The 25,344-nt window shown below is 37.2% G+C and overlaps 1 protein-coding gene across 4 annotated transcripts; it reads right to left on the reverse strand.

The window, feature by feature from the left end:
- Positions 1 to 32: 32 nt before the first annotated feature.
- Positions 33 to 25,320, reverse strand: PEX1 (peroxisomal biogenesis factor 1). Of its 4 annotated transcripts, none has more exons than XM_005152931.3 (24): positions 25,133 to 25,319; positions 22,707 to 22,850; positions 19,702 to 19,785; positions 19,339 to 19,453; positions 18,483 to 19,249; positions 16,887 to 17,006; positions 15,245 to 15,368; positions 14,866 to 14,975; positions 13,457 to 13,557; positions 13,033 to 13,165; positions 12,185 to 12,281; positions 11,502 to 11,672; positions 10,505 to 10,659; positions 9,054 to 9,243; positions 8,694 to 8,860; positions 7,743 to 7,877; positions 7,099 to 7,163; positions 6,145 to 6,287; positions 5,964 to 6,067; positions 5,117 to 5,293; positions 3,375 to 3,605; positions 1,683 to 1,883; positions 1,218 to 1,348; positions 33 to 311 (listed from the first exon to the last, which is right to left on the reverse strand). In XM_005152931.3, the coding sequence occupies exons 1-24, from the start codon at positions 25,259 to 25,261 to the stop codon at positions 227 to 229; spliced, it is 3,879 nt and encodes a 1,292-aa protein (XP_005152988.2). In that variant the 5' UTR covers positions 25,262 to 25,319; the 3' UTR covers positions 33 to 226. The 4 variants fall into 4 exon arrangements, 3 of the variants coding, with proteins under 3 accessions (XP_005152988.2, XP_030908313.2, XP_030908314.2); XR_004081089.2 differs by having other exon boundaries at positions 47 to 311; positions 1,678 to 1,883; positions 25,133 to 25,320; XM_031052453.2 differs by having other exon boundaries at positions 47 to 311; positions 1,674 to 1,883; positions 25,133 to 25,320.
- Between the last annotated feature and the right edge of the window lie 24 nt (positions 25,321 to 25,344).

The raw sequence follows: 25,344 nt of genomic DNA on the forward strand, positions 1-25,344 counted from the left end.
ATGTGATAAACAAACGGTCAGAATGTAATCAGTGTTCTCTCAAAAATTTAATATCAATCTGAAGACAATCAAAATAAAATGTGACATAATTATACAGCATGTAAGTTTAAAAGAAACTTATCTTCAAAGTGCTGCATTAATAAATCCATATGAATATAAACAATTTGATTTAATTAACATTTGTCATTTCCAGTTACATTTTAGCATTTACAGCAAATACAAGTTACTATGCTAGAGTCATCTTTTGTCCTGGTCTGAAAGTTGAGCCAACTTGTCCTCTCCTCTTCTTAGGATTCTGAAAATTATCATACCTGGAAACAGAAAAAAATATTAAGAAAGTCTTATGAAATGCCTTTTGCAGAGGCACATGAATGCAACACAGAACTACAGACGTTTAAGTATATTTTTAGGTATATGTGGAAATGAAAGAGCGTATGTCATCAGAGAGCTGGGGACCTGGAGGAGTTATCACCCACAAACCTAACTCAGAGGACTCTCTGCCCTGCTTCCCTTTTGTTTTATTATTTAGTTTTATTTTGGGGACAAGCCGAGGAAGGTGTGACAAGGAACACAAGTGGAAAGGGTGGTATAGACTCCTGGGAAGGATCTCTCATTCTCTTTTCCTGTTCCTGCTCTTTCCTCTGCTTTAAGACCTGCTTATCTATGTATCAGCTGAGGAAAACAACTCCTTAATAATCTTCATGTCAGAAGAACTCGTTGATGAGGTCACAGAACAACCCAATGCCAGTTTGCAGCTTTTTTACTCCATTTTCATGTCTAAGGAGACACATTCTCCTTTTCAGTATGTTTATCCTTCTCCGTATTATTGCTTTTTCCCCAAACACAGCAGCTAGAAAGACAACTACAAAGAGTCAAAACCCAGCAACCTGAAAATACGAGGGGCTAGTACTCAGTGGGAGCAGGAAGGACATAGCTCTAATTCTTGAAGAATCAGTGCCCCTTTGTACAGGTATAGCTCAACATAACACAAGAATATTCTGGTCTGTGATTAGAAATCCTAGGTTCCACATTAACAAAAACAATAAAAGGCAATGCACTGGTAAAATAATTTCATTTTCCCAGTCTGTAATTTAATATTTCTCAAAAAAAAAATTGCCATTCCCCATATTAAATAACTATTGTGTTTCTGATGAATAAGGAATGTGAAAGACCAAATCTCCACTGGATTCACAATTACTAAAATATGTAAGACTCACAGTTCAGTAAAGTTCTTCCAGTCATCTTGGCTAATGGATGGTCTTATACCCGCAAGTGCAGTCATCAGATGGGACTGGGTAATAATTAAAGTGTTCTTGGCCAGCACTGACTGATTCAGGGTGCTGTCCTCCTTGAAAACAGAGCCATGAACACACAATGAAAAATTACCCCAGAAACAAGTGCTATGAATATCGTAACTCCTAAACCTCCTCATTTTACATAGAGACAAATGTATTAGAAATACAGCCACAACCTTCCCCCCTCAGTATTAATAACAGGGAAATGACTATTTAATGATGCGTATGTTAACATCTGGCTTATTTTTCCCAAACTAGGTATAATTTTTCTTTGCTATTCTTGTTAAGTTATATTTACTACTACTGCAGAGATTACTGAAATACCAAGAAGTGTGGACAAACAACAGAGAAGTGTTCAGACTAAATAATAGAAAAAACCTGCCATACTCCATTCTTGCTTCTGTAGTTGGCTTTGATAGCATTGATTTCTGTCTGCAGGTGCTCTATTTGCTGTTCCTGGTTATGTTCCAAGGAGTCTTCTTGAGAAGCTGTTCTAAGCATTGAGGGTTGTGATGATGCTGCATCTCTATGAGTCATGCTGGTAAAATCATGAGTTATGGAGTTTGGTCCAGACAAACACAAAGAGCTCTAAATTTACCACAAGGAGAAATATATTAACTCTGTGGATCCAAAAGTGTAACTCCTCCATTAAGATTTAGATTCTTATTTATATCTTGCCCCCACTGGCAAAAGAGTGCTTCCTCTTAAAGATTTATCACGCACATAACTTATTTAACAGAACAATTTAGGTTAATTTGCCAAGGTGTTTGGGGGAAAGTAGAGGTTTGAAAATTAAGTATTTAATGTTTGGAAAAACTGAATATTTTCCAATAGACTAAAAAGGCTACCAAGTCCACTGTTTTCTTTACATATGAAAATTAATGGTTCTTAAATCTGGGCAAGTTTATGTAGTTAGCTTTGGAATGGCTCATAACTTGAATATTCATCACATCCTAATTCTCTGTGCACTTGATAAAATGTGCAACTTTCAAGTTAAATATCTTTAAGAGATCAAAGCACCAGCTACTAATCACTGCTACAGCTGAACCCAGGACGACTTGCTAAAGAACTTTCACAATTAAAAGGAAAACTGAAGTCTCTAAAGACACATTAATTGAACACTATCATCTATAATGCAAGATGAAACATACAAAAGCACCCTAGCAGTCAGTAATTAGCTCTCCAATATCAAGGTAAGTTATTTTGGGGTTTAAGAATCAATGTAAAGTGCTTTTGAAAACAGGAATCTAACAACTTTGATAACTACCTGCAATAACAGTTCTACAACAGATCTTGACAATGAACGCTGCATTGATCACATGCAAATTCTGAAATCATCTGTTCATCAGAAACAGCTTAGAGGCAGCATATTCTGCTTGGCTTACCTGGCAGTCAAGGGAGATAAGCTGGCCAGGCAATTACCACACAGGTGCTGGGTAGCCAACCAGCACATTCTATCTGCAAGCTAGCCAGAGAACATACCACTTTCTGTGCAGTGTGATACTACAACAGGAATTCTGCTTCTTAAGAGCAATAATGGAAGCTAAGGTTTACTTCTGTTGCTAACACAATCACACAATCAGGTTATTCCATTAATGAACACTCTACTGGAAACTGAAAAATGTTTGCTGATTCTCCATAATATGACTTAATTCTTGAAAGCTGGATGGTCACTCTTCAATAATAAAAATAAGTTTAAAAAAAACCAAAAACAACAACAAACAAACCTCAAAACAAACCCACCAAAAACTGTTTTAGTATTAAACTCTGGGAGGCAACAAGACATTAGACCAGACAGTGAGGTCTCATATAAAAGCTACATTATCTGCAGTATATTAAGCAGTATTTTGGTTTTTTGATTTTAAAGCCTTGCAAAGTTGTAGGGAAGTCCATATTGTATTTTGTCAGATCACATCCTTCCATATTCCTCCCCATGACGGACCACAACATAATAGACTGAAGACAGTTTGAAGGACAAAGCAGACGTATTTATAAACCCATACCATTTTCCTAGTGCAGTTTTTCTGCTTCAGAACTGACAATATTTGGAAAATTCAAAATGTTAAGTGAGTAATTTACCAGTTCTGAAGGAGTTCCATTTCCCAGCTCTGATTCATAAGAGCTTCCAAAATAAAGACGATACATGTTGGACCTTGGATCTTCAGGAAGCAAGTCAGACATGTCTAAAGAAATAAGAGAATGCTCTAATCCTACTTCTCCATCTACTGCTGAATCATCTGAGCCACTGCTGTGGTTTAGAAAAACCATGGAAGAGAGACTGAAGTCACTGTCAGAACTAGAAACAAAATCCTGTGACAAAGAACAGAATATTAGAAGCATTAACTCATAATGAATTGCAACCTGAAATACATTAAAAATACTCATATACAGCGCAAATGAAAGTATTGATTTACATCTGATTCTAGTAATCTGTCTGCCTCTACGAATATATTTCCAAATATTTTGCTAAGAAAATCCAATACATTTAAGCAGAACTTTGTGCTAGCAAAATAGTTTTGAGATAATCTTAAGGTTTTATTTGTTTGCTTTGAACTGTCTCAGTAACAGCAAGTATTGGGAAAGTTCATGCATATTTTCTATTGTAGAACTATCACTTCTTGCTCAACCATTCCCTCCAAGCAATTTAGTATCTTGCGTAAAGTCCTCTAGGAGATTGTGGTAAGTCTACTATTGTGCCTGACTGCTGTACTCATCTTCAGTCACTGTTAACACATTCCAAGTGCTGATGTGGAAATCACAGTCCTTGCTTTAGAATGGCATCTGCAAACCTTTTGATTGTACACCCCTATCAGTAAAAAAAATTCTGAGGACACTCCACTAAATATATGCAAATTTACTTATTTGTAATTCATATACATGTACTATTGAAGTTCTATTATTTTCTTGCTGCACTTCAATGGATTGCCCTGGGGTGGGTGTACACCGCTCTAAAGACCACTGCTTTAAACAAGGGCCTCCTCTAATATTGGATAATCATCAGGTATCCTTACAACTACTTACTTACTGATGTTACAAATGAAGGGACTGTTTGGAAAGATATTCTGGAAATTCCTTTCAATACTAAGAATTGCATCCTCAGAGTCACATTCTTTCTTGGTAACAACTGGGGCAAGAAGAACCCAAGTGGTCTCACTGGTTTTGCACCTCTGACCCAATCCTTCCTGTTGACCTCCAAGGAGTGGAAGCTATGCCTGCCCCTTTTCAGCTAGGACCAGAAGAGAGGTGGCTGAATAGAGGCTAAAAGAGGTCACATAAGGGATATAAACAGGAGTGGAAACCTAGACCTTGGAAGTTCAATTAATAGCTGGTGCCTGGAAGATGATCCAGAGCAGGACACTTCAGGTATCACCATCCTCTCACAACTCCTGACCTCAGATCAAACTCAGGCTGATGGAACAGCTCCACAAACCCCAATTCCTTGGTTCCACCATCTTCCAAAATATGCCACTTCAAAACTGAATTTGCTAGCTACTCCTAAGAACCTCTGAGTGGGATCCCTCCTATTGATCTGTCAGTCATGTCTCATAACAATGATAAACATAAATGTATTCAACATTAAACATCTATCATTAAAAGACAATATCAACTTGTGTTTAAGAGGTATTTAAACTTATTTGTTACATCATTCTTGCATTTTTCTGCAAACATATTAATACTTTAATCCCCTGTATACAGATACAGGAAAATGAAATCTTATTAAACATAATTTTGCTAAAAAAGAACATGGATAAAATTAGCCCTTTCAAACATATCAACATCAAAACAAGAAGAGAGATTTCTTTTACATCAGTTTTATTTACCTGTGTCGAACCTGAACCTAAATTAGTATGGATTGCCTCTAATTGGGCATTGTACAATAAAGCTTTTAGGTCAGCCCCTGTGAACCATTCTGTTTTTGCTGCCAAATCCCGAAAGTTCACATCATCTGCCAAGGACAGGGAATGACTGAGAGCTTTTAAGATTTCATAGCGTGAATTCTGTAAAGAAAGGGATGAAAAAGATGTCACTAAAGCAACCTGTTATTTATCTTGTCCTGATAGTGCTAGATAGTGCTTTGGCCCTGTCACAAGCAACCTCCCAGCTGAGTGAAGAAGGATCTTTGTGAAAGAAGATACTACCCCAGTAACAGTACATATAGGATATACTGTACAGTAATCAATCTTTAAAATATAGGCTTATATTTTGATATGTTTCCTAACTATTGACACATCTGACTTAAAAAGTGCTTCAGTATTCCAAACTAAATGTGGGTAAAGAGTGGGATCCACTGAATTTGAAATAAAACTGCTTTGAAAACTTCAGATAATTCAAGAGTTAGGAATGCCTATGGTTCATCACTTCAAGCGAACAGCAGATCCACTGGACTCATAATTCAGAGAAGGAGACAGAACATGATAAACTCTACCCTCCATCCAGTTATTTTCTGAGGACTGTGGTAAACAGCCTTGTTTTACCCATTTTACGTGAACACACTGACACTAAAATCAGTGAATTTCTACTGCTGTATAACTGGAGCTGGGCAATCAAGACCACTTTTGTCCAGGTTTGAAATGACACTAAATAAAGGAGAATAAAGCCTATTAGTTTGGGTGTGTGTGTGTTTGTTTGTTTGAACTTGTCTCCCTGTAAAGTGTTTTGTTTCCTCACCTGATCAGGAGGTGGACAGTACAGGCACTTATCCAGTCGACCTGGCCTCAACAAAGCAGGGTCAATCAAATCTGGGCGACTAGTAGCAGCTAGCACATAAACCCCTTAGGAAAGTACAGAAAAATATCATTAGCATCTGCTAAACTTTTGCATAAAAAGCAGCACATAGATGAATTATTACCTTGTAATCCTTCTACACCATCTAGCTGAGTCAACAGTTGGTTAACCACTCTGTCAGTGACTCCTGTGTTGTCATGACCTCGGCGAGGAGCTATTGAATCAAACTCATCGAAGAAAACAATACAAGGCTTAGCTGCCTGAGCTCTAAAAGGGGAAAAGAAAAAGGAAATACTTAAATTCTGTTTAAGTTTGGGTCACAGATAAAACTTCTTAGAAGTATTAAAGGTAATTGCTTTTTACTTTAGAGAACAGTTATCTTTATTGAAAGAATAAAACATCTGTTTTCTGTAGAAATGAAGAAGTTCTGAAGAACTGGACCGCAATGGAACTACTGCTCACTTTTATGTTGTATCTTGCACTTGCTTATAATTTCTGTATTACTCTACTGTCATGTTCATATACATGAAAGCTCTAAAATCCAGTCACTGCAGATGAGGTCTTGACACTTATGTACATAGCTAACCCAAAGATTGCCCACACTGCAAATCACATGAGAAGCAAAGGCTGTTTACATTAGCGAGCACTGAGGAACAGTAAAAGCAGATTTGTAAAAACAGAACAACTGGCACTGAGGACCTCAATACCAAGTCTCATATGATCCTATGTACTGAGTGTTCATTACTAGCTGGGCACACCTGACTGTCTCCTGGAATCACCTGAAAGGAATTCAGCATGTGTTTTTCAAGACAGTTTTGTGATGTGAACCAATGCACTGTAAATGGAGAGAAGTGGGAGTTCAGCTTCAAAAGTACAGTCCTCATCTGAGCCAAAATGTTCAGTTCTTAAATGATAGTCAAGTTGAACTTGCCAAGATCTGAACATCTGGTTCGGCAGAACTCATTATTTCAGATGCTTTTGTGATCTAATGCTATGCCTCTCCTTGGGAACAAAATTATTTCTTGGAGTTTCAAGCAATAAAATTCATTGATAACATCACAAATCTTTATAAGCCAACCTCTCAAAGATATCTCTAACTGCTTGCTCGCTTGCTCCAATGTATTTGCTGAGCAGCTCTGGTCCCTAAAGAAAAAAAAAATTAGAAGAGAACATTTATTATATGCTTCTTAGATCTAATATGTAATTTAACATCAGCATAGTTTTTATATACCAGAGTGAATTGTTTTGTAACCAAAAGTGTGCCGTATCTAAACAGAAGAGCCAAAGAGTCTAGATCAGCTGAAAGAATCTTCCAAGCATTCCAGCTTATTTCAGTGTAATAATTTCCATTTTTCTACTGTAACAGAACATGTGTTATAGTATCACAAGGGAACAGCTTACACTGCATTTTGAAAATATGTTTAAAATGCATTGCTCAACTTCATTGCCCAGTGGAACCAAAACCAAGTATCTTTTAGGAAAGTAAGAACATTTAAATTAAATTTCATAATTCTGCATAATGAATAATTACACAAAACCAAATCTCAGTAATATAATTGTGAAGTTCCAGAAGTTAGATGGTGGGATACCCCAAGACATACTAAATGTTCAATGTGAGTTTCCTTCTTTGGCATTTTGTCCTCACAAACACATACTCACAAGTATTATGTTAATCTATTTCATTCAATTAATAAAATGAATCAATCTTCAAAATATTGCTACCTTGATGCTGATGAAATTCATGCCACTCTCTCGAGCAACTACTCCTGCTAACAGTGTTTTTCCTGTTCCAGGTGCTCCATAGAGCAAGACTCCTGATCTCTGTCGTATGGGCAAGTTTGCAAATAGTTCTGGATACTGGAAAAGAGATATAAAAAGACATATTCTATAACAAGAGATATAACAAGACATAGTCTAATATGTAATTATTCTGCAGTGTAATGTAACATCACTAACTTGCACTGATTTCTGTCTAAACAGAATGTATCTGATTTCTTTTATCCCTTTTATTATCACAAGAGCTTATCTGAACTGTTGTTAGTTTACTTGGGGCTGAAATGAGTTAAGCTTTGTACCTACTTAAATACAAATAAATGTCATTTTCTACTAAGAGAAAACAAGACAGAACAGGGATGCACTAAAGCTTTATGACGTCCATATTGGTACTTCTAAACTCCTGTTTTAATCACTGGCTGATATGATCAAATATACTGCTCAGTCATTTCTCTGAAGACTGAAATGGATGGGTCATCTCAATGCTAGAAGTTTTAAGCAAGGCAGAAAGGCCCAAGTAAAATAAAGGGGAATTGATGGACTAGTCATCATCCAAAAGAGAATACTCCTCTAGCAAAATCACTGCAGAAGACAGCTGGAAATGATATCTTTACAGAGCCTAATCACAAACCCTACAACAGAGAGTGTAGCAAAGATTATGTTAGCAATATTGCAATATTTTTGAACATTTCATCTGTACAAAAGCAGAAGTTATTGTCTTTTGTATTTGGAAGAGGAAAGAGTTTTCCAGTGGAGGAACAGACTGGGAAGCTACAAAAGTAGCTTAAAATCATACCTGTCATCTTTCTGTCAAATACTGTGTCACACCTTAAAAACTCATTCTTCCCCTACTAGCATTACATACAAAATTCAAGTAACTAATTTAAAATAACGTGGTACCTTTGCAGGTAACATGATGGTATCCTTGAGTATTTGTTTCACATCTTTTAAGCCACCAATCCTCTCCCATCCTACGTCTTTGGGTTTCTGAAGGTTAACATTTCTCAGAGCTAATGGAGTAAAATCTTTTAGAGCTTTTTGGAAATCCACAGTTGACAAATTCAGCTCTGCTTAAAAAGAGAAAAAAAAAATCCTGACTAAAAGAACAGCTCACACAGTCACCAGTAACAAATTCCTCACAATATGTAACAATTAAATAAATTTTAAACATAAAAACTGGCTTTTTATTTCTCTATTACTCTACATGTTCTGGATATCAGAGGTAAGACTATGACATAAGAGATTTTGTTGCCAACATACCATCATTTTGAAATGCATTCTGTCTGGAAACACAGGCATGAATGGCACGATCAACCAGCATAATAAAATCTCTAGCAACAAAACCTTCCGTTTCCTTTGCAATACATTGGAGGTCAAGATCAGAGAACTTGCTTATATCATAATTCAGTCTTCTTTTTATTATGGAACACAGCATTTCATATCTTTGCTTCTGAAAAACAGAATTGTGCAGCAAGTATGTATTGAAGTTATTATTTATATGGATTTTGGAAATTCAAAAACTAAATACAAAAGAGTAACTAAAATTTCCTCAAATGTTTACATGTCACCAAACCTTTAACAATCTGAGCCTGAATATAAACAAAAGTTAGTTCTTCAGCTGAATTTCAATAAATTCACTACTTTTCTAAATTTAAATGTTCACCTTGTCACAGCTATTTGAAGTCCAACAATAATAAAACAAATCTCTGTCCCCAGATTCGACTGTTTTATACTCACTTTTTCTATTTCACAGGAACGTCTTTCTCTTTGCTGGTATGAGCAGAATATATTTGAGATGAAATATACTGCATTAGACAAAAATATATCTGATAATTTAGTATCTTTTGAGATCCTGATTTTTTCCAGTGATGTCTCATCCTTATTCATGCATTAGTATTAAAAAAAAATAAAAGAAGATTTGCAGGAAGCAGCAGAAAACTACACTGTAGCTAATGCAGGATCCCCTCCTCGGTGGCTTTTAATTGATAGCCTGTAACAGATGACAAGCAGGCAGGAACAACTCCTGTTAAATACAAGTAAGTTGCCATGTCTGTGTCATGTCATTAGGCATGCACAGGTACAAAGTGTCTGCTTTCTTCTGCAATGAAGTCATACTGTTTATTCTTCTCTCTTTTTACTTTACAAAATGTACTATATTCAAAAGTAGAGGGCTATAAGTAATATAAGAAACCGACACAAAAATTTCCCATAAAATTACCACTTAGTTTTAATAACACCTTTAAAATACACATTCTAAGGAAATACTTATTTCTCTCAGCAGTCAAAAAACTTAAGCTTAATCTCATTTATCTAACTGTAGTGACATACATGTTTTTTTCAAAGCTGTTCCTCTTGAATCCCTTACAGGTAACAAGGAGACATGCAAATCTCACCTATGTTAGACAATCTGACTTGTTTTACACTGAACAGAGATGTCCTCCGAGTACGTCCCCCTCCGAGTACATCCTTCCCTTGCCACCGAAGATAGACAGTGGGGCCAACTGGGAGTTTTCACTAGATTTCTTTTATTTTTTAAACCTTATACTGACAGATGTAAATTCTGAGGTATTTCAACATCATGAGAGAACTTGTAAGATTTCAATTTTTTTTTCATATTCAGGTGTAACCTACAATTTCTGCAGCTGTCCCAGTAACGTATTTGGGGCTGCAGGAAAGGCAAACAACATCTTAACAATTTTACCTGAACTTACCTGATCTGGAGATTGGATACATCTGAAGCACTGAAATATGTGAGTTCCTTGAGCTGAAACCAGGGAAGGATGTAGGGAACGTTCAGACTGACTTGTAGCGATTAATGCAATCAAGCTTCCCATGGAAATAACTTCCTTTATCAGATCTTTCAAAACTAAACACAGAAGAGATTGTTTCATTAACTGCAAAATAACAAATTTCATAACAGACGATTCTAATGTACTGGGAAAGCAGAATCAGGGCAAACAAAATAAAACAAATATATAATAAGATGTTACATTTCCATGTTTACAGGCTTTCCAGAAAATAAATAATAAAAGAGATGCATTGTTATTTCTCTAGGTCAGTACATTCCATTAATAAAATGCCATCAGCTCTTTAAAACTGAATTTGTAGCATCACTGATCATGTCTACCACAGGATATTAAATGTGGAATTTTTTGCGCTATGATCACTGTTCTCAAAGTATTATTCACTCCATACAAACCAAAAAGGGAGAGTTATAAGACTAAAAATAGATGTTAAGCTTAGAAAGTAAGGAAAATCTAGGAAAAAAGTAACACAATAAAGTTGAAGAAATTATGGATGCAAGGTAGATCTTCAAGGTATAATAGTTAAAACTCTAAACCTCTGTTGCATGCATTATACCTGCAACTAAGAAATACAAACAATTCTGCAATTAACTTAAGTGCACATTTTTAACAAAGAAGTTATATTATTTTCTGAACTTCAAAAGTAATTTAATAAAAAACTATGCTAACTCCTTCAAACTGAACTAAGAAACTGAAGATTTCCATTGGAAATAACTACTCCAAGCTCCAGAGTGAACTATTTTGGTTCAGCTGGTGGTCCACAAATGGTCTATATACCTGCCACAGAATATCACACAGTCCAGAGGCAGTAATGACACAAGACAGAATTGTCCAGTACTATTGAGGGGCAAGAAATTCTAAGTTGCATTATATTTTTATCCAGACACCAGTAGCACAGTATTACCATAAGCAAGTCTATTGCTTTGAACAGTTTCAGGGCTGTTCTCATGCTCTGGTGTAGAAGGTACTCCAACAATGTGATCAAGATCATCCATCAAAACAATGGATGGTTGTCTCCATGCTGCCTCTAAAAAAGCTTCTTCCACATTTTTCCTTATGTTTGCTAATCTTTTTCCTAAAACAGAAAGGACAATTTTTATGTAAAAAAATATGTCAGGAAAAAAAAATCAGACTGACTGCATATTGCTTACATGATACTACAATGTTTTGAATTGTGTAGCTTAATTTTACTTCTATAAATCCAAGTAGCAAGCTTAAACTAGAGTCATCAGTCAGTAAAGAGTCCACATCTTCTCTCAAAAAAATACTAGGAGGATCTGCCTGTCTGAAGATGAGGTTAATCATCTTTCACTAACCACTCCAGAAGCCTATAGGTCTGATTTCCAGACAGTTAAAAATTGAGTAGTACTTCAGAGCAGCACTCTAAATTGATGGTGCTACATGGGGCAGAAATTGGTATGTGTGCTTACAGCAGCTGTATTTTCAGACTGTTAAAGGTGCTCACTGTGGAGCATCACATACCCTTGCAAAAGCGGTAATAACACTAGAATAAACTATTCAAACATGCTTCTTCATCATACATCAAACACTTGAGATTAAAAAAAAAAACAACAAAAAAAAACATACCTCTTAGAGCTTTACAATCAATTATTTCTACATGAGCATCCAGTCTATCAAATGCCTCTTTGCAGATGGCCTTTGCTAATGTTGACTTTCCACTTCCCTACAAAAAAATCAAAGTGAGCTAATGTAAACTGACAGAACTAGTTTCTTCCGTTTTTTTGTGGAGTTTTTGCCACGCTACACACCAATGAACAACCTGGAAATACTGTACATGCACTGGTTTTATTCCTCACCAAAAGTATATGCATATTCTGTCTTTTTATCACTCGGTAGAGATCAAAGCCCTAGAATGAAAAAACTATAAACAAATTCAGAGTGGATACATCCACTACAGATAGTGTTCTGATACCACTGAGTTCAGTGTTAAGACATCTGTTAGTTTCAGTGGAATATGGCATTATATAGATCACTATAAGAGGCAACAGCAAAATAAGAGTATCAACTCCACTGTCATTTTATGTTAGAGCACAGGAGAAAATACTGTATTTTTATTTTCATTCTAATATTTCAGAGACATGAAGTGTTATTATACTATAAACCAAAATAGATTAATCCCTTAAGAGAGCAAATTGACACTGCATTGGTAGCAATCTTTAAAATTTATATTACATATATGTAATATATACATATATACACATACATGAAATACGAATATATATTGATGAAGTGTGCATATAATGCATGCACCTATACATAATATTTGACTGATTTAACTCTGTTAACTGCTTTTTCAGCTTGTTCTTTAATTCTTTGGAATCCGCATGGTAGCGAAGAAAACTAAAGAAACCAATTTCGTAACTATGGAAAACAATCTGTGAGTTTTTGCAAGTAGAGAGTAGTGAAGGGTGTACCTTTCCTCCTGTGAGAAGCACCCCTCCACTTCGCAGTCCCACAGCAATAGCAGCTAACTTTTGAGATAAAGGACGCCCCAGAAGACTGTGGCTTATGTGTTCAAATGAAGATGCTCCTAATTTGTCCACTCCTCTGCAGAGCAAATAAGACATTAAATGGCTTAGAGCAGCATTAGTACACATGATGTAAATAACTAACAGCCTGCTGTATGGTGAAGTTTCAGTGCTGACATGTTCTGGCATACTTCACGTTTTCAAGAAGAAGCTAAAGATGATTCAATCTGAAGAGACAGCACCTTTTCTCATAGAATCATAGAATAGTTAGGGTTGGAAAGGACCTTAAGATCATCTAGTTCCAACCCCCCTGCCATGGGTATTCTCATTCCCATTCTCTCCAATGTTTTCTACTATGAAAATGTCTCACCCTAAATCATTTAGTTTGTGGTAGGGAAGGTTCTTGTCTGTATCACATACAGGTGGCTGGCTATCACCATCATCTTTTCTTGTCACAGGATGTAAAAGAACCTGCAACAAAGGAAAGTGTTAGTACTTAACGTTAAATGTAACTACAGAAGTAGCATACAGAATTAGCCATTTTTGGAATTGTATAAGGCAAATGCCTCATGTATGCTTTGCTGAAGGTTATTGTCCTTGAAAGAAAGATGCATTGGTAAAATGGCAGAGATGCAACTATTCCCAAAATACAACCCAGTGTGTACAGTGATGTTACAACCCCTGATCAGATATTAGGCCAATACCAGACTATGCAGCCCCACATCACTTTCCCTACTGTAGCTGCTTGTTCCTTCTCCTGTGCCCTCCCTCTCCCATTGTGCTGGCATGAGTACATGTGAGGCAGAATAGTGAATCAGATCAGGAATCTGACCTGACAAAACACCTGGCTTTTTTCACCAGCACGAATTTTTCAGTCTAGCTCACCAGGGAGCTGGTATGGAAAGCTGGGCAGGAAAAGTGGGTCAGCAGAGAGGTTCACAGATAAGAACAGGCTGGTAGGTTCTCACATGGCTAGTAAGAAATGCATTTTGCCCTTGTCATTTTGTACCTATCTAATATTAGTAAAAATAAAGCTCTAGTTTTAATGTTCTTTTTTTGTTTTGGTTTGGGTTTTTTTTATGTGTTTGTGGTTTTATTTTTTTTTTGAACAGGAAACCTAAATTTTGGAGAAAAAATCCATTCTAAGCAGCCAAAAGAGAATATGTTAAAAAATTAACTGTGTCAGCTTAAAAACTAAGAACTGTTATCCCACTCCTAGAACCATAACCCTGGAGTCATTCATGGGCACTGGTTCAACCAGAATTATTAACAGAAACAGCAATCTTTCTATTAAATACAAATATGTATTCTGAGAAAGTAAAGACTAAAGAAATGGAAGGCACAGAAACTATATAAAAGAGAAGGCAGTCTCAGCCTAGGAGGTTGGAACGGGGAACATGTCTCATGTTTGTCAGAACAAGCTACTGCTCCTGCCAGATACACTGTGATTTACAGTGGTTTAGGTATTAAAGGAAAGAACAATCAAGTATAAGGACAGTATGTGCAAACTTGGGCAGTACTAACTTTCCTCTGCTCTAATTGATTTTCCAAGTTTGATGTACACTATGAAAATTCAGTGCTAAGTGTGGTGTATCTGGGATCTTAGCAATGTCTCAGGCTATAAAACAAGACAAAGAATGAAGATACCATTTAATGAACAGACTGACATTATTAATTTAAAAAGGGAAACCCAAATACATTATATATATAATGCAATATATATTTTAACCAAATATAACAATTTAAATTACTTGATACCTGATACTATGTGATATTTACTTGTATATTAGTCTTTTGCAGCAAACTGGGACTCAGTATAAAGATATTCTCAGATTTATTTTCTTCCATGTGCACAGGATGCACTACACTAAGCACAAACTCCTCCATTCCTGTAAAAACCCAAGGCACAACTATTAATATTCCAGACAAATTCATCACAAAATTAAATAGATTAGTGCATTTTGACATAATACAAAATAAAAGCATATAAAGGTTAATAATTATTAAAGCGTAATTCATGCTTACAGCTTTACAGCTTCAGTGTGAAGAGGTATCTTTATGTTAAACAGGGTATACAGAGATTAAATGGCATATTTCCTAAGTAAATTCCATACTGGACAGTTAAGACAGCTACAGCACAGGACAGTATTATCCTTACCTTCTTTAACAGGAAGATGTATACAGTCTGTACTTGTCATTATCCATGGGTGATCATCCGTAGTGGAATCCTGCAGCCAAGAACTGAAAGCAGATTTAATATCATCTTCATGTGTATCTGTATGCTAAACAGGAAAAAAGAAAAAGGGAAATAAAACAAACAAGGTGTTTGTAAGTAAAACTGCTTTATATGCATGAGGCATTTGTTTCTCTTATGGAACAGAGATGGAAGAAAATACAAGAATGTTATTTATTTAGAAAACAGCATTTTGGCAACAAACATCATTTCTATCAACTGCTCTATGGAAAGCACCTGTCTAGCCCTTGCTATAGCAACAGTTGAACCTTCCACCACTACTAATGATTTTATCTTTGGAACACTGCTGTGAAGGCAAGCAAAAGCTTTTATTCTTGTTTTACTTATCTGTATTGCCAGATCCAAAAGCACTACTCAAAATCTGGGTTTCAAAAAGCACCCAAGATATATATCAATATTGACTCATTACTTCTTTTAGATGATCACTACACCCTTCTCTTCCCTGTATAAACTGCTTCCTATATAAAGGACCCTGGGCTCACCCAGGGCAGGGGCACCACTAAAAACTTCAACACTTACCCCAGATTGCCTAGCTATATGGAACAGGAAAAGAAATCAAGTCTAAGCTGTTTATCTCTTGTCTGAGATCCTAATCAGAGAAGTATAATTCCTGTATAAAAAAGGGGAATCAACCAAGACCATAGAAGCAGTGTTCAGAAAGGAAAATGAAAATTACTGTCATCTTCTGCCTGCATCTGTCTTGCTTTTTCTAAGAAATAAAAGAACTTCAACTGAATGAGAAAGGAAAGGGAGAAATCTGTATTTAAAACATACAAGAAAACTTGTATGTTTAAAAAAATAACATACCAGAATAATCCTTTTAACTCAAAAAAAGGCAGTTTTACCATTCCTCTGTAGGTAAGAGACCAAATTATGATACTGGGGATAAAGAACAAACCTGCAAAAGCGTTGCTATAAAGGGAAGTGCTGTATTTAAAGTTTTGAGGGGCAGCTAACATGCCAGTTCATCTAAATCAGGCCAGTGTCACAGAAAGAAGCATAAGGTACATTATGAAGAAATAATGTCATTCCAGAGCTGCATCTGAGACTGGGAGAACTAGTACTGAGTATGTTCTTGCTGTCACAAATGCTTGCTCAGAAGAATGGATAAGTCTCATTTACAGAGGGATTCAACAATATAACTTGAGAAAATTAAATATTTAGCATGGGAGAAGAAAATTTTAAAAGGAAGCACTAAAAAGAAGTTAAAACCCAAACAGCACATAACATTTATTACTCTACTGCAAGTGTGTTTCTGAGAAAATGCACTGGGCACTGTAATGTTTGAAGAGTACAAGCATGTTTTCTCCCAGTCTTCTGGAAGATATTAAAGTGGATATTTCCTCTTTAACTCCACTTCTTTTTCTTTTTTGTATTTATTTTTGTAGGCTTAAATGTACAAAATTTGCTAAGTTAGGACCAGTATTCATGTACTGCAGATGAAAGTTTGATGCAAAATTATTGATTACTGCTGCTGGTTTGACAGCAATTGTTTACGATTAAGATCTGGTTAAACAGAAAATGCATTTTTTCCCTACTAACTCACCAAGATATCTTTAGGTTGCAGTGTAAGAGATACAGGAATTTTAGGAATAGATTCAATTGACTTAATTCGGACTGTTGAATGTATTTCAATATGTAGTTTTTTTCTCAGACCATCTGGAATCTGAAATATTTAAAATAAAAGAAAAAAGGCAAATATTAGAAAATAAAACAGTTATAATATTGCATATATAACACAACATCAGTTTCTTTATCGCTAACAGAACCTTTACATTTGATCATTGATCTGTTTATTGGCAGTAATCCACAAAAAAATTAAGAAGGAAACCATAGAATGGATAGATGGAGTCCAAATCTTATTCTCTCATACACACTTCTAATTCCTTTTTATCTTATTTGTAAAAGTGCTCATTACAGTTGACTACCTATTAACTTCTTTAAATAAAATCCAACAGGTTGAAAAAGAATTAGCAAGAATTCCTAGAATGTTGCAAGAATGCTTTTAGTATAGAAGAAAAAACATCTCTCCTTTGCTGATCTTTAAGGTCCCTTCCAACCCTAACCATTCTATGATTAAAATTAATTTAACATGGGCAGGTAAATAGAAATAGATCATTATACAGATCAGAATTAAGCATATCTGCAGCCCAGTGAGAGAAAATCCAGTCTCCCTGAAGTGTAGTACTCAATTTGCCCTTTTAAAAACGAAACTACTTTTCAAATAGTCTGTGATATTTTAAACATATAACCAATTGAAAGCATCTTCCAAGTGTTTTATTAACTCTGGAAGACTTCATGGTTGCTGTTATTTGGAAAACTGTTATGTCCCTCAAAAAATTAGTGGTAAAGACCACTGCAGGCTTTTGCTGTCATCCTCAACAAAAAATAAGTGACAGGTGAGAAGTATATTACGTCAAAACAGTAATACGGTGATTTAGACTGCATTTTGTCTATTTTTGTTGATCCCACATGTGCTTACAGGAAGGGAAGAACATAAGCAGACTGTAGCTCTACCAGAACAAGCTGAAATGGCAGTGTCTGTACACTGGGACTTGTGCCACCTTGCAAAGTATTATAAAAACCCCACAGTAATTTAAATTATAGAATATATATTTATTTCTTAAAGACAAATTTTAAAGAGTATATCTAAATGGACTCACAAGCACTAGGATACATGATCCCATTACAGTTTGATGGCATCCAGAGTCCAAACACATTTAGCCACAAAGTGCTAACAGATAAAAAGAACCTTGTTATGCAGTACTGAAGGTATGTAAGTAGATACTTCCACATTTCCATGAATACAATGGCTACCAACAGATTTTGAAGAAAGCATACATTCCCTCCAGAAACACTGAGGAATTTTCCCCATTTGGTGAAAAAATGCTAATGGTGCAGAAAACCAGAGTACACTGTGCATCTTGGAGGATGACAGTACATGATGTAGTCCAGAATGAGACAGCTTAGGAAGGCACAACTCTAGTAAATATTAAATGATTCTAGTATAATCTTCTTGAGAGCTTAACACAAAGGCTATATCCCCAAACTGCTTGTTAACTACTCAGTTACACATTATTCCATAAATTATTCAATAGAAAATATCAAATAAAAAGCCAAAAGATAGTGTGCTCAAACTGACCCAAACTCTTCCAACATGTAGGGCTTCCCCACTGTGGCCATATTCTATGACACTCTTTAGGTCTTCAAATCCATTCCAAACGATTTTAACAACAGATCCCTCAGTGGATGCTTGACTGCTATCAGAATGACTTTTGTCTTGCGTACTAGTCAAATGCTTTTGCTTTTCGAACAGCAGATTTTGCGTTGCTTCTTGATGACGCTGTCTTGGGGAAAGCAGCTCATTAATTTTCCCATAAGATACTACAGGATTTGGATCCAAATCAATAAATTCTAAATTCCACGGAAAAATATGAATAGCATTGTATTTCAGAAATGGGTAAGTGGCTGATGCATTCTGTACACTTGGTGGCTGGGACTGACATACTCTAAAAATGGAATCCATATGAATTTTGTTCAGCAGCTTGTCTTTGAAGGTGCTCATTTCATCTTTATCACACAAAGTCTTTTGTTTCTGCTCAGATGTATGAGAGAAAATGCTCCCTAGGAAATTCCATAAATTCGGGAGAACACTTGAGACAACTGTCATGTCTGCATCAGCCTTACTCTGTTCAAGGACTCCTTGCTTTAAGTAAGGTTGTTTGTCAAAAGGATCCTTTAGTGCTTCTTCTTGTTCCATGTTATTTTTCACAAAACTTCTGAGGAAGTGGTCACTTTCTTTGGAAGGCGTGCTGGTGATGTTTTCCTCAGGTTCATGTGGTTTGGGACATACCAGAAGCTCTGTACATGGTTCTAATCTCCCATAGGGGGCTGCTGGCATAAGTGTACCTGAGTATGAACAAAGCAGGTCAATGAAAGCATCCACTCTTGCAAAACAGCTTACTCAAGGGGCCACAGGAGCCTTCACTGCTGCTTACCAATTTTAATGTAAATGTGAGTTTGCTGTTCAACCCATACAGGAAAGATTGCTTTTGGAAATACTATTCGAATCTGGTCAAGAAAATGTTTTTCAAGAGAGGAAGCGTGCAGCTCCTGCAGAAGTGCAATACCATTATAAATTAAATATTGCATACATTTCAAACATTGGTTTGAAGATAAAAACTCCACATCTCTTTCTAACACACCATTTGAAATATAAAATGCAATTAAAACCCCACCACATCTGATATTTCCTTAGTGACTGAAAAGAATGGGGCACTGGAGAAAAAAAAAAAACCAAACACCTACTTTTGCCAGAATCTGTCATCTGTAAGAAAAGGACATGAACAGGGCTTTATTACCAGAATTTCCCAATCATCTGCGGAGAGAGGTTCCACTTCTACTTGCCGGCAGGAGGAGACATGGGAACAGGGTTCAATAAATACCTGGAAAAAGTAACACCATTTCAAAACATCTAACATCTTATTTTCAAACACATAAAAGCTCCATCTTTAACTCAGCCAGAAAAACTGACAGCTGCTCCATTAAACATTTTACCACACTAGGTAATTCATGAGCAGATGGATGTTCAAGAGGTTGGAAATGGACTGCATTGGGCATGCTTGGGGACTTCAGCAAACCACGAATGGAAGTGAATGCGGAAGGCATCAAGATTTTTATCAGCTGATAACAAACCATCAATTTTTAATTCATATTGATCACAATCATCTTTGTATTTTTAAATTTTTAAATATTCTGGACCTTAGAATGCTAAAAAAAAAATCATTGACTTATGCACAAACTTTGATAAGGCAGAAACAGCTGAAAAAAAGATAAAAAAGTACAATACAAAAGCAAACACAGCTCCTTTACAAATGGCTTCACAGGAAGCAGCCCTACTTCCACAGAAGAGTTTGAAGATCTTGTATTAGGAGGAATGATAAAAGCTTTTGTGGCTTAGGCTTTTCAGAAAGCACTAAACATGTATGCCAAAGGTCACTTTTTACCAAAGGTTCTATTTGACAGGAAATAACAATTTTCAAACAATATCATGTCACATATTTTTAAATAAACTTTATTATTTTCTTCTTGAGATAAAACTAGTTAACTGTTCTATAAGACAGATTTACTTCACTTTAGCTTTTATAGAGTAAGAATCAATTTTAAACTCCTCTAGGTCCTGTCTGAAACAAAAGTTGGGAGGAATATCTTTTCTTCAAACCGGTAAATAGAATCATAGAATCATAGAACAGTTAGGGTTGGAAAGGACATTAAGATCATCAAGTTCCAACCCCCCTGACATGGGCAGGGACACCTCACACTAAACCATGTCACCCAAGGCTCTGTCCAACCTGGCCTTGAACACCACCAGGGATGGGGCATTCACAACTTCCCTGGGCAACCCTTTCCAGTGCCTCACCACCCTAATAGTAAAGAACTTCTTTCTTATATCCAATCTGAACTTCCCCTGTTTAAGTTTGAACATGTTACTCCTTCTCCTGTCACTACAGTCTCTAATGAAGAGTCCCTCTCCAGCATCCTTATAGGCCCCCTTCAAATACTGGAAGGCTGCTATGAGGTCTCCACGCAGCCTTCTCTTCTCCAGGCTGAACAGCCCCAACTTTCTCAGCCTGTCTTCATATGGGAGGTGCTCCTGTCCCCTGATCATCCTCGTGGCCCTCCTCTGGACTTGTTCCAACAGTTCCATGTCCTTTTTATGTTGAGGACACCAGAACTAGACACAGTACTCCAAATGAGGCCTCACAAGAGCAGAGTAGAGGGGCAGGATCACCTCCTTTGACCTGCTGGTCACGCTCCTTTTGATGCAGCCCAGGATACGGTTGGCTTGCTGGGCTGCGAGCTCACACTGAAGCTGGATCATATTCATTTTCTCATTGACCAACACCCCCAAGTCCTTCTCCACACGGCTGCTCTGAATCTCTTCTCTGCCCAACCTGTGGCTGTGCCTGGGATTGCTCTGACCCAGGTGTAGGACCTTGCACTTGTCATGGTTAAACTTCATAAGGCTGACATTGGCCCACCTCACAAGCATGTCAAGGTCCCTCTGGATGGCACTCCTTCCCTCCAGCGTATCAACCAAACAACACAGCTTGGTGTCATCAGCAAACTTGCTGAGGGCACACTCAATCCCAGTGTCTATGTCACTGACAAAGATGTTGAACAAGACCGGTCCCAACACCGATCCCTGAGGGACACCACTCGTTACTGGTCTCCAGCTGGACACTGAGCCACTGATCACAACTCTTTGCATGCAGCCATCCAGCCAGCTCATTATCCACCGAGTCCTCCATCCATCAAATTGCTGTCTCTCCAATTTAGAGACAATAGAAGAGCACATTATTATGAAACACAGCAAGCACACAATTCCTGAATCCAAAGCAATGGCAAAACACTCGATTGTTCATGTATTCATCTGATTGTACAGATTATTATTTCCAGGCAGCAGCTGGGTAAAGTTTTCTTAGGTTTCTTTTGTCAATTGTTTTGCTGTTGAAGATTATTAATTACTAGAACTATAAAGGGTAGTTGCCTTGCCACTGAACTAATAAATATAGATATATCATTTCCAGAGATAATAAGCTAAAAGAGTAAACAAGGTAAGATAACACATTGCTTTGAAGCCACATTCTTTAATGTTTTCTATTATGCTGAATAAAATTTTCCATATGAAGGAATAGGAGTATATGAATATAGTACACAATAACATTGTGTAGAGTAATACTTTATTATTCTCTCTACCTACTAATATATTAAAGTAAGCAATGTGATGTTAATAGTCCCATGTCAGAAAGCTCTGCTGCCTCTTGGGCATCTCTTCAACTTCCATCCAATGAAAGAACCATTTAGGAAAAGTTTAACAGTGTCCAAGAGTAAGAGGCCAATTTAAATACATGTTCAAAGACCGAATACACAGAGACGTGCTGTGGGGGGGGGGGGGGGAAGATGAAAAATTTAAACCTCAAATAAGTCAAACAGGAAGAAATATTAAGAATTAGTTTCAAATAACAGGAACTCGAGGCAAATTATTATCATGAAATAATCCCCAAATTGTTTAATTGCTTTAAAGTGTATATTCTTAAATTAATGGCACTACAGATAGTGGTGCCAGCCCTGCAATGCCCTACCTATAAGCCTATCCGAATATTTTATTGTTAATGATGCAATGAGCAAATCGTTTAGTATTTGAGACATTTCATGAAGGTTAACTTTTCTTATGAACAGATAAAAATGAAGTAATTGTCCAAATACCTAAAACAAGTCATAGCTAACTTGTAAATTATTACCTTTCCAGGTGTCTTACAATATACCCTTTAAATAAGAAAAAAAAAAATATTGTGCTTCAAACCTGTTCTCCATCTGTAATGCCAAGTTTCTCTGCTAACAGTCTGTTAATCTCCGCAATATTTTCACCCTGGTGACCTCGATGCCTGATTTCCATCCAGCTCAAAAATACAGGCTGATGACCACAGCACACTTTCACAGCTTGGCCCTGTGAAATTTCAAAGACATAAAACTAACATCGAACAAGCTAAATGTCTATTATTTAATCAAACTATATTTGATTAGACAGATCAAATGAATTTAAAAACATTTTCTGGCTATTGCATGCCCTATTTTAACAAATTTTCCCTAACAATAACTTGCAGCTTTTACAACAGGTTAGTAAAGAGTGTTTCTATGAGCAATGAGATTTGTTTTTTTACCTCCAGAAGACTGGACAGCTTCTTACTGACCAACACCATTAGAATTCTCCTCCACATTACCTATTTGCACAACTCTCAACACAGAAGCGTGTGTTGGTTTCAGCTGTTAACCAGGTAATTTTTATGGACTATTTTTAAGTAAGAAAAATAATTCCTCTTCCTTTCTTCTGTATTAATGGTATTAAAATCATAGAATATCTGACACATTTCTGTAGAAATGCATTTCTATTTCCCAAATGAGGAACAACAAGCATATGCTTAAAACTTCACATGCATTGTAACATTTGCACAGATTCCAGGAGTGCTTTCACAAGCTGAAGAACATTTAAAGTGAGTTCCAAATCACATCAACTTAAACCAAAATGACTTTATCAATCTGTTTCAGAACTTCTCACTTATTCTGAACTGAAGAGTCTTAATATGCTCAGTCAGCTTCCATATGGAGACTATACAGATGTTGGGTTTTTTTCTCAAGAATGACTATTTTAATGAAAATCAAGTGACCACAATAATGTACACTGTGTATATATCACAGATGCACTTGTTAACATAGTGATGCTTTCTGTTATGCTGTCAAGAGTAGCCTAATAATTTCAAATATTATTTGACTTTTTAGTTAACTCTGTAAACAATTTCAGAGAACATTTACACCAAAAAAAACATTTTTCAAATATAATTATTTAATTTACAGCTCTTCCCTGTATTCACACAGGTAAAGCTCCTCCCTGAGTCTTGATACACCACTGAGTTTTGTAAACCATTTGTCATCCAGGTGTCTAATACCTTCAGCAAACAGATTTAGCTTTTGATTCCACTTATTTTTTTAAAAATTATTTACTCAGTGTAATCTATTGACATCATACTTATCCCCTTTTAAACATTTTTATGCAAGAGATTTCATTTCACATGCCATTTCTATTAAGATTTGGGAGATCATAACTTTTTTTTTGTGGGTCACGTTCAATAAAATCAAGAACCCACCATAACCTAGTATGTGCAGAATGACACTACAAGACTTCAAAGCAATTGCACTCCTTATTTCTTTTCCCCTTGGCAGCAAATCTGTAAAACTTCCAGAAACTATAGCAGAACAACAGCTAACATTTATAATGGATTCGTTGCAGCTCCATTAACCTCCTTTTACTACCACTACCCTCCCATCCCACCCCCCCCCCCAAAAAAAAGCCACTTTTTGATTTGGCCTTTGTGGAATGTCCTTTTTGGCCTTAGGAAACCAGCAGGTTACACAGGTTGGGTGACGGTTTGCCAGGACTGCAGCTGCCATCTTCAGCCCCAGCCTCTGTTCCCATCTCCTATTCACCTGCTCACTCTGGCCATGCTGCCCGTCCTGTCAATAGCCCCTGCAGTTCTGGTGCTCACCGCACACGAGACGCATGCAGGCTCTGCTCCTGCTTTCATGTGTGAAATGTTATTTAAAACCCAAGGTGTGCTTCCTGCACCTGATCCATGGACTTAATGGGACCTCGCACGACAAGAATCCCTTTCTGTACAGGAAATATATATATATTGAATATATATATTCTCTACATATAGTGAAAGATGTACACACATCAAGAGCAATGATTCTGCTCGGGGTTATCACCTCACCTCTTACCTGAAAGACTAGTTTACACATAATGCAGTTAACGCTGGTTACTGCAAAAACTCGCACGAAACAGTGGCGAGACACAGTGCCAGACTGGGCTGTGGCCTAAATCCAATCTTTCCCGTATTTTATTAAAGAGAATGGATGACAGAATCGGCCAGCTCCTGAGGGGGGACTGCGCGACGGGCCGCCACTGAGGCCTCGTACGGGCCCCACCACAAGGGCGCCCGTGGGGCAGGACTCCTCGTTGCTATGAGCACGGAGCAGCCGCATCTCCGTGATGGGGGTTCCTCAACTGCAGGGGGAAGCTTGTGCGCTCTGTTAGCATTGCGACACTGCGGCTGGTGGCTTGGAGGACTGAGGAGCGCTTCGTGTCACCATAGCAACGGGATGCCGTGCACAGGTGAACAAGGGGGGACAGTGTTCTCCCATAATCCTCCCCGAGTGGAGCCGATTCGGTACCTGCTGCAGGCGGAGGTGAGAGGCTAGCACGGGTGGCAAGTGCAGGAAGCAGTCCCGGGTCCTGCTCAAGACGACCGTAACCGCGGCTGCTCCAACTCCCCCTCCGCCGGGGTTGCCGCTGCCCCACATGCTGACCGGGCGCCACAACCCAGCGCCACTGCGCCCGCTCCGCCCGAGCTGGGAGCTGCCTACTCGGAGGCGGGCGAGCCAGG

Source organism: Melopsittacus undulatus, chromosome 1, assembly GCF_012275295.1.
Source record: "Melopsittacus undulatus isolate bMelUnd1 chromosome 1, bMelUnd1.mat.Z, whole genome shotgun sequence".
Classification (NCBI taxonomy): Eukaryota; Metazoa; Chordata; class Aves; order Psittaciformes; family Psittaculidae; genus Melopsittacus; species Melopsittacus undulatus.

Bases quoted from the DNA above. Each gene is read 5' to 3' on its own strand.
- PEX1 (XM_031052453.2), bottom strand. From the start codon at position 25,261: ATGTGGGGCAGCGGCAACCCCGGCGGAGGGGGAGTTGGAGCAGCCGCG. The intron at 10,660-11,501 runs GTAATACTGTGC...TTCTGTGTTTAG, and splicing joins AAGCAATAGACTTGCTTATG to TTTTGAAAGATCTGATAAAG. The intron at 1,884-3,374 runs GTAAATTACTCA...TGGTAAATTTAG, and splicing joins ATGGAACTCCTTCAGAACTG to AGCTCTTTGTGTTTGTCTGG.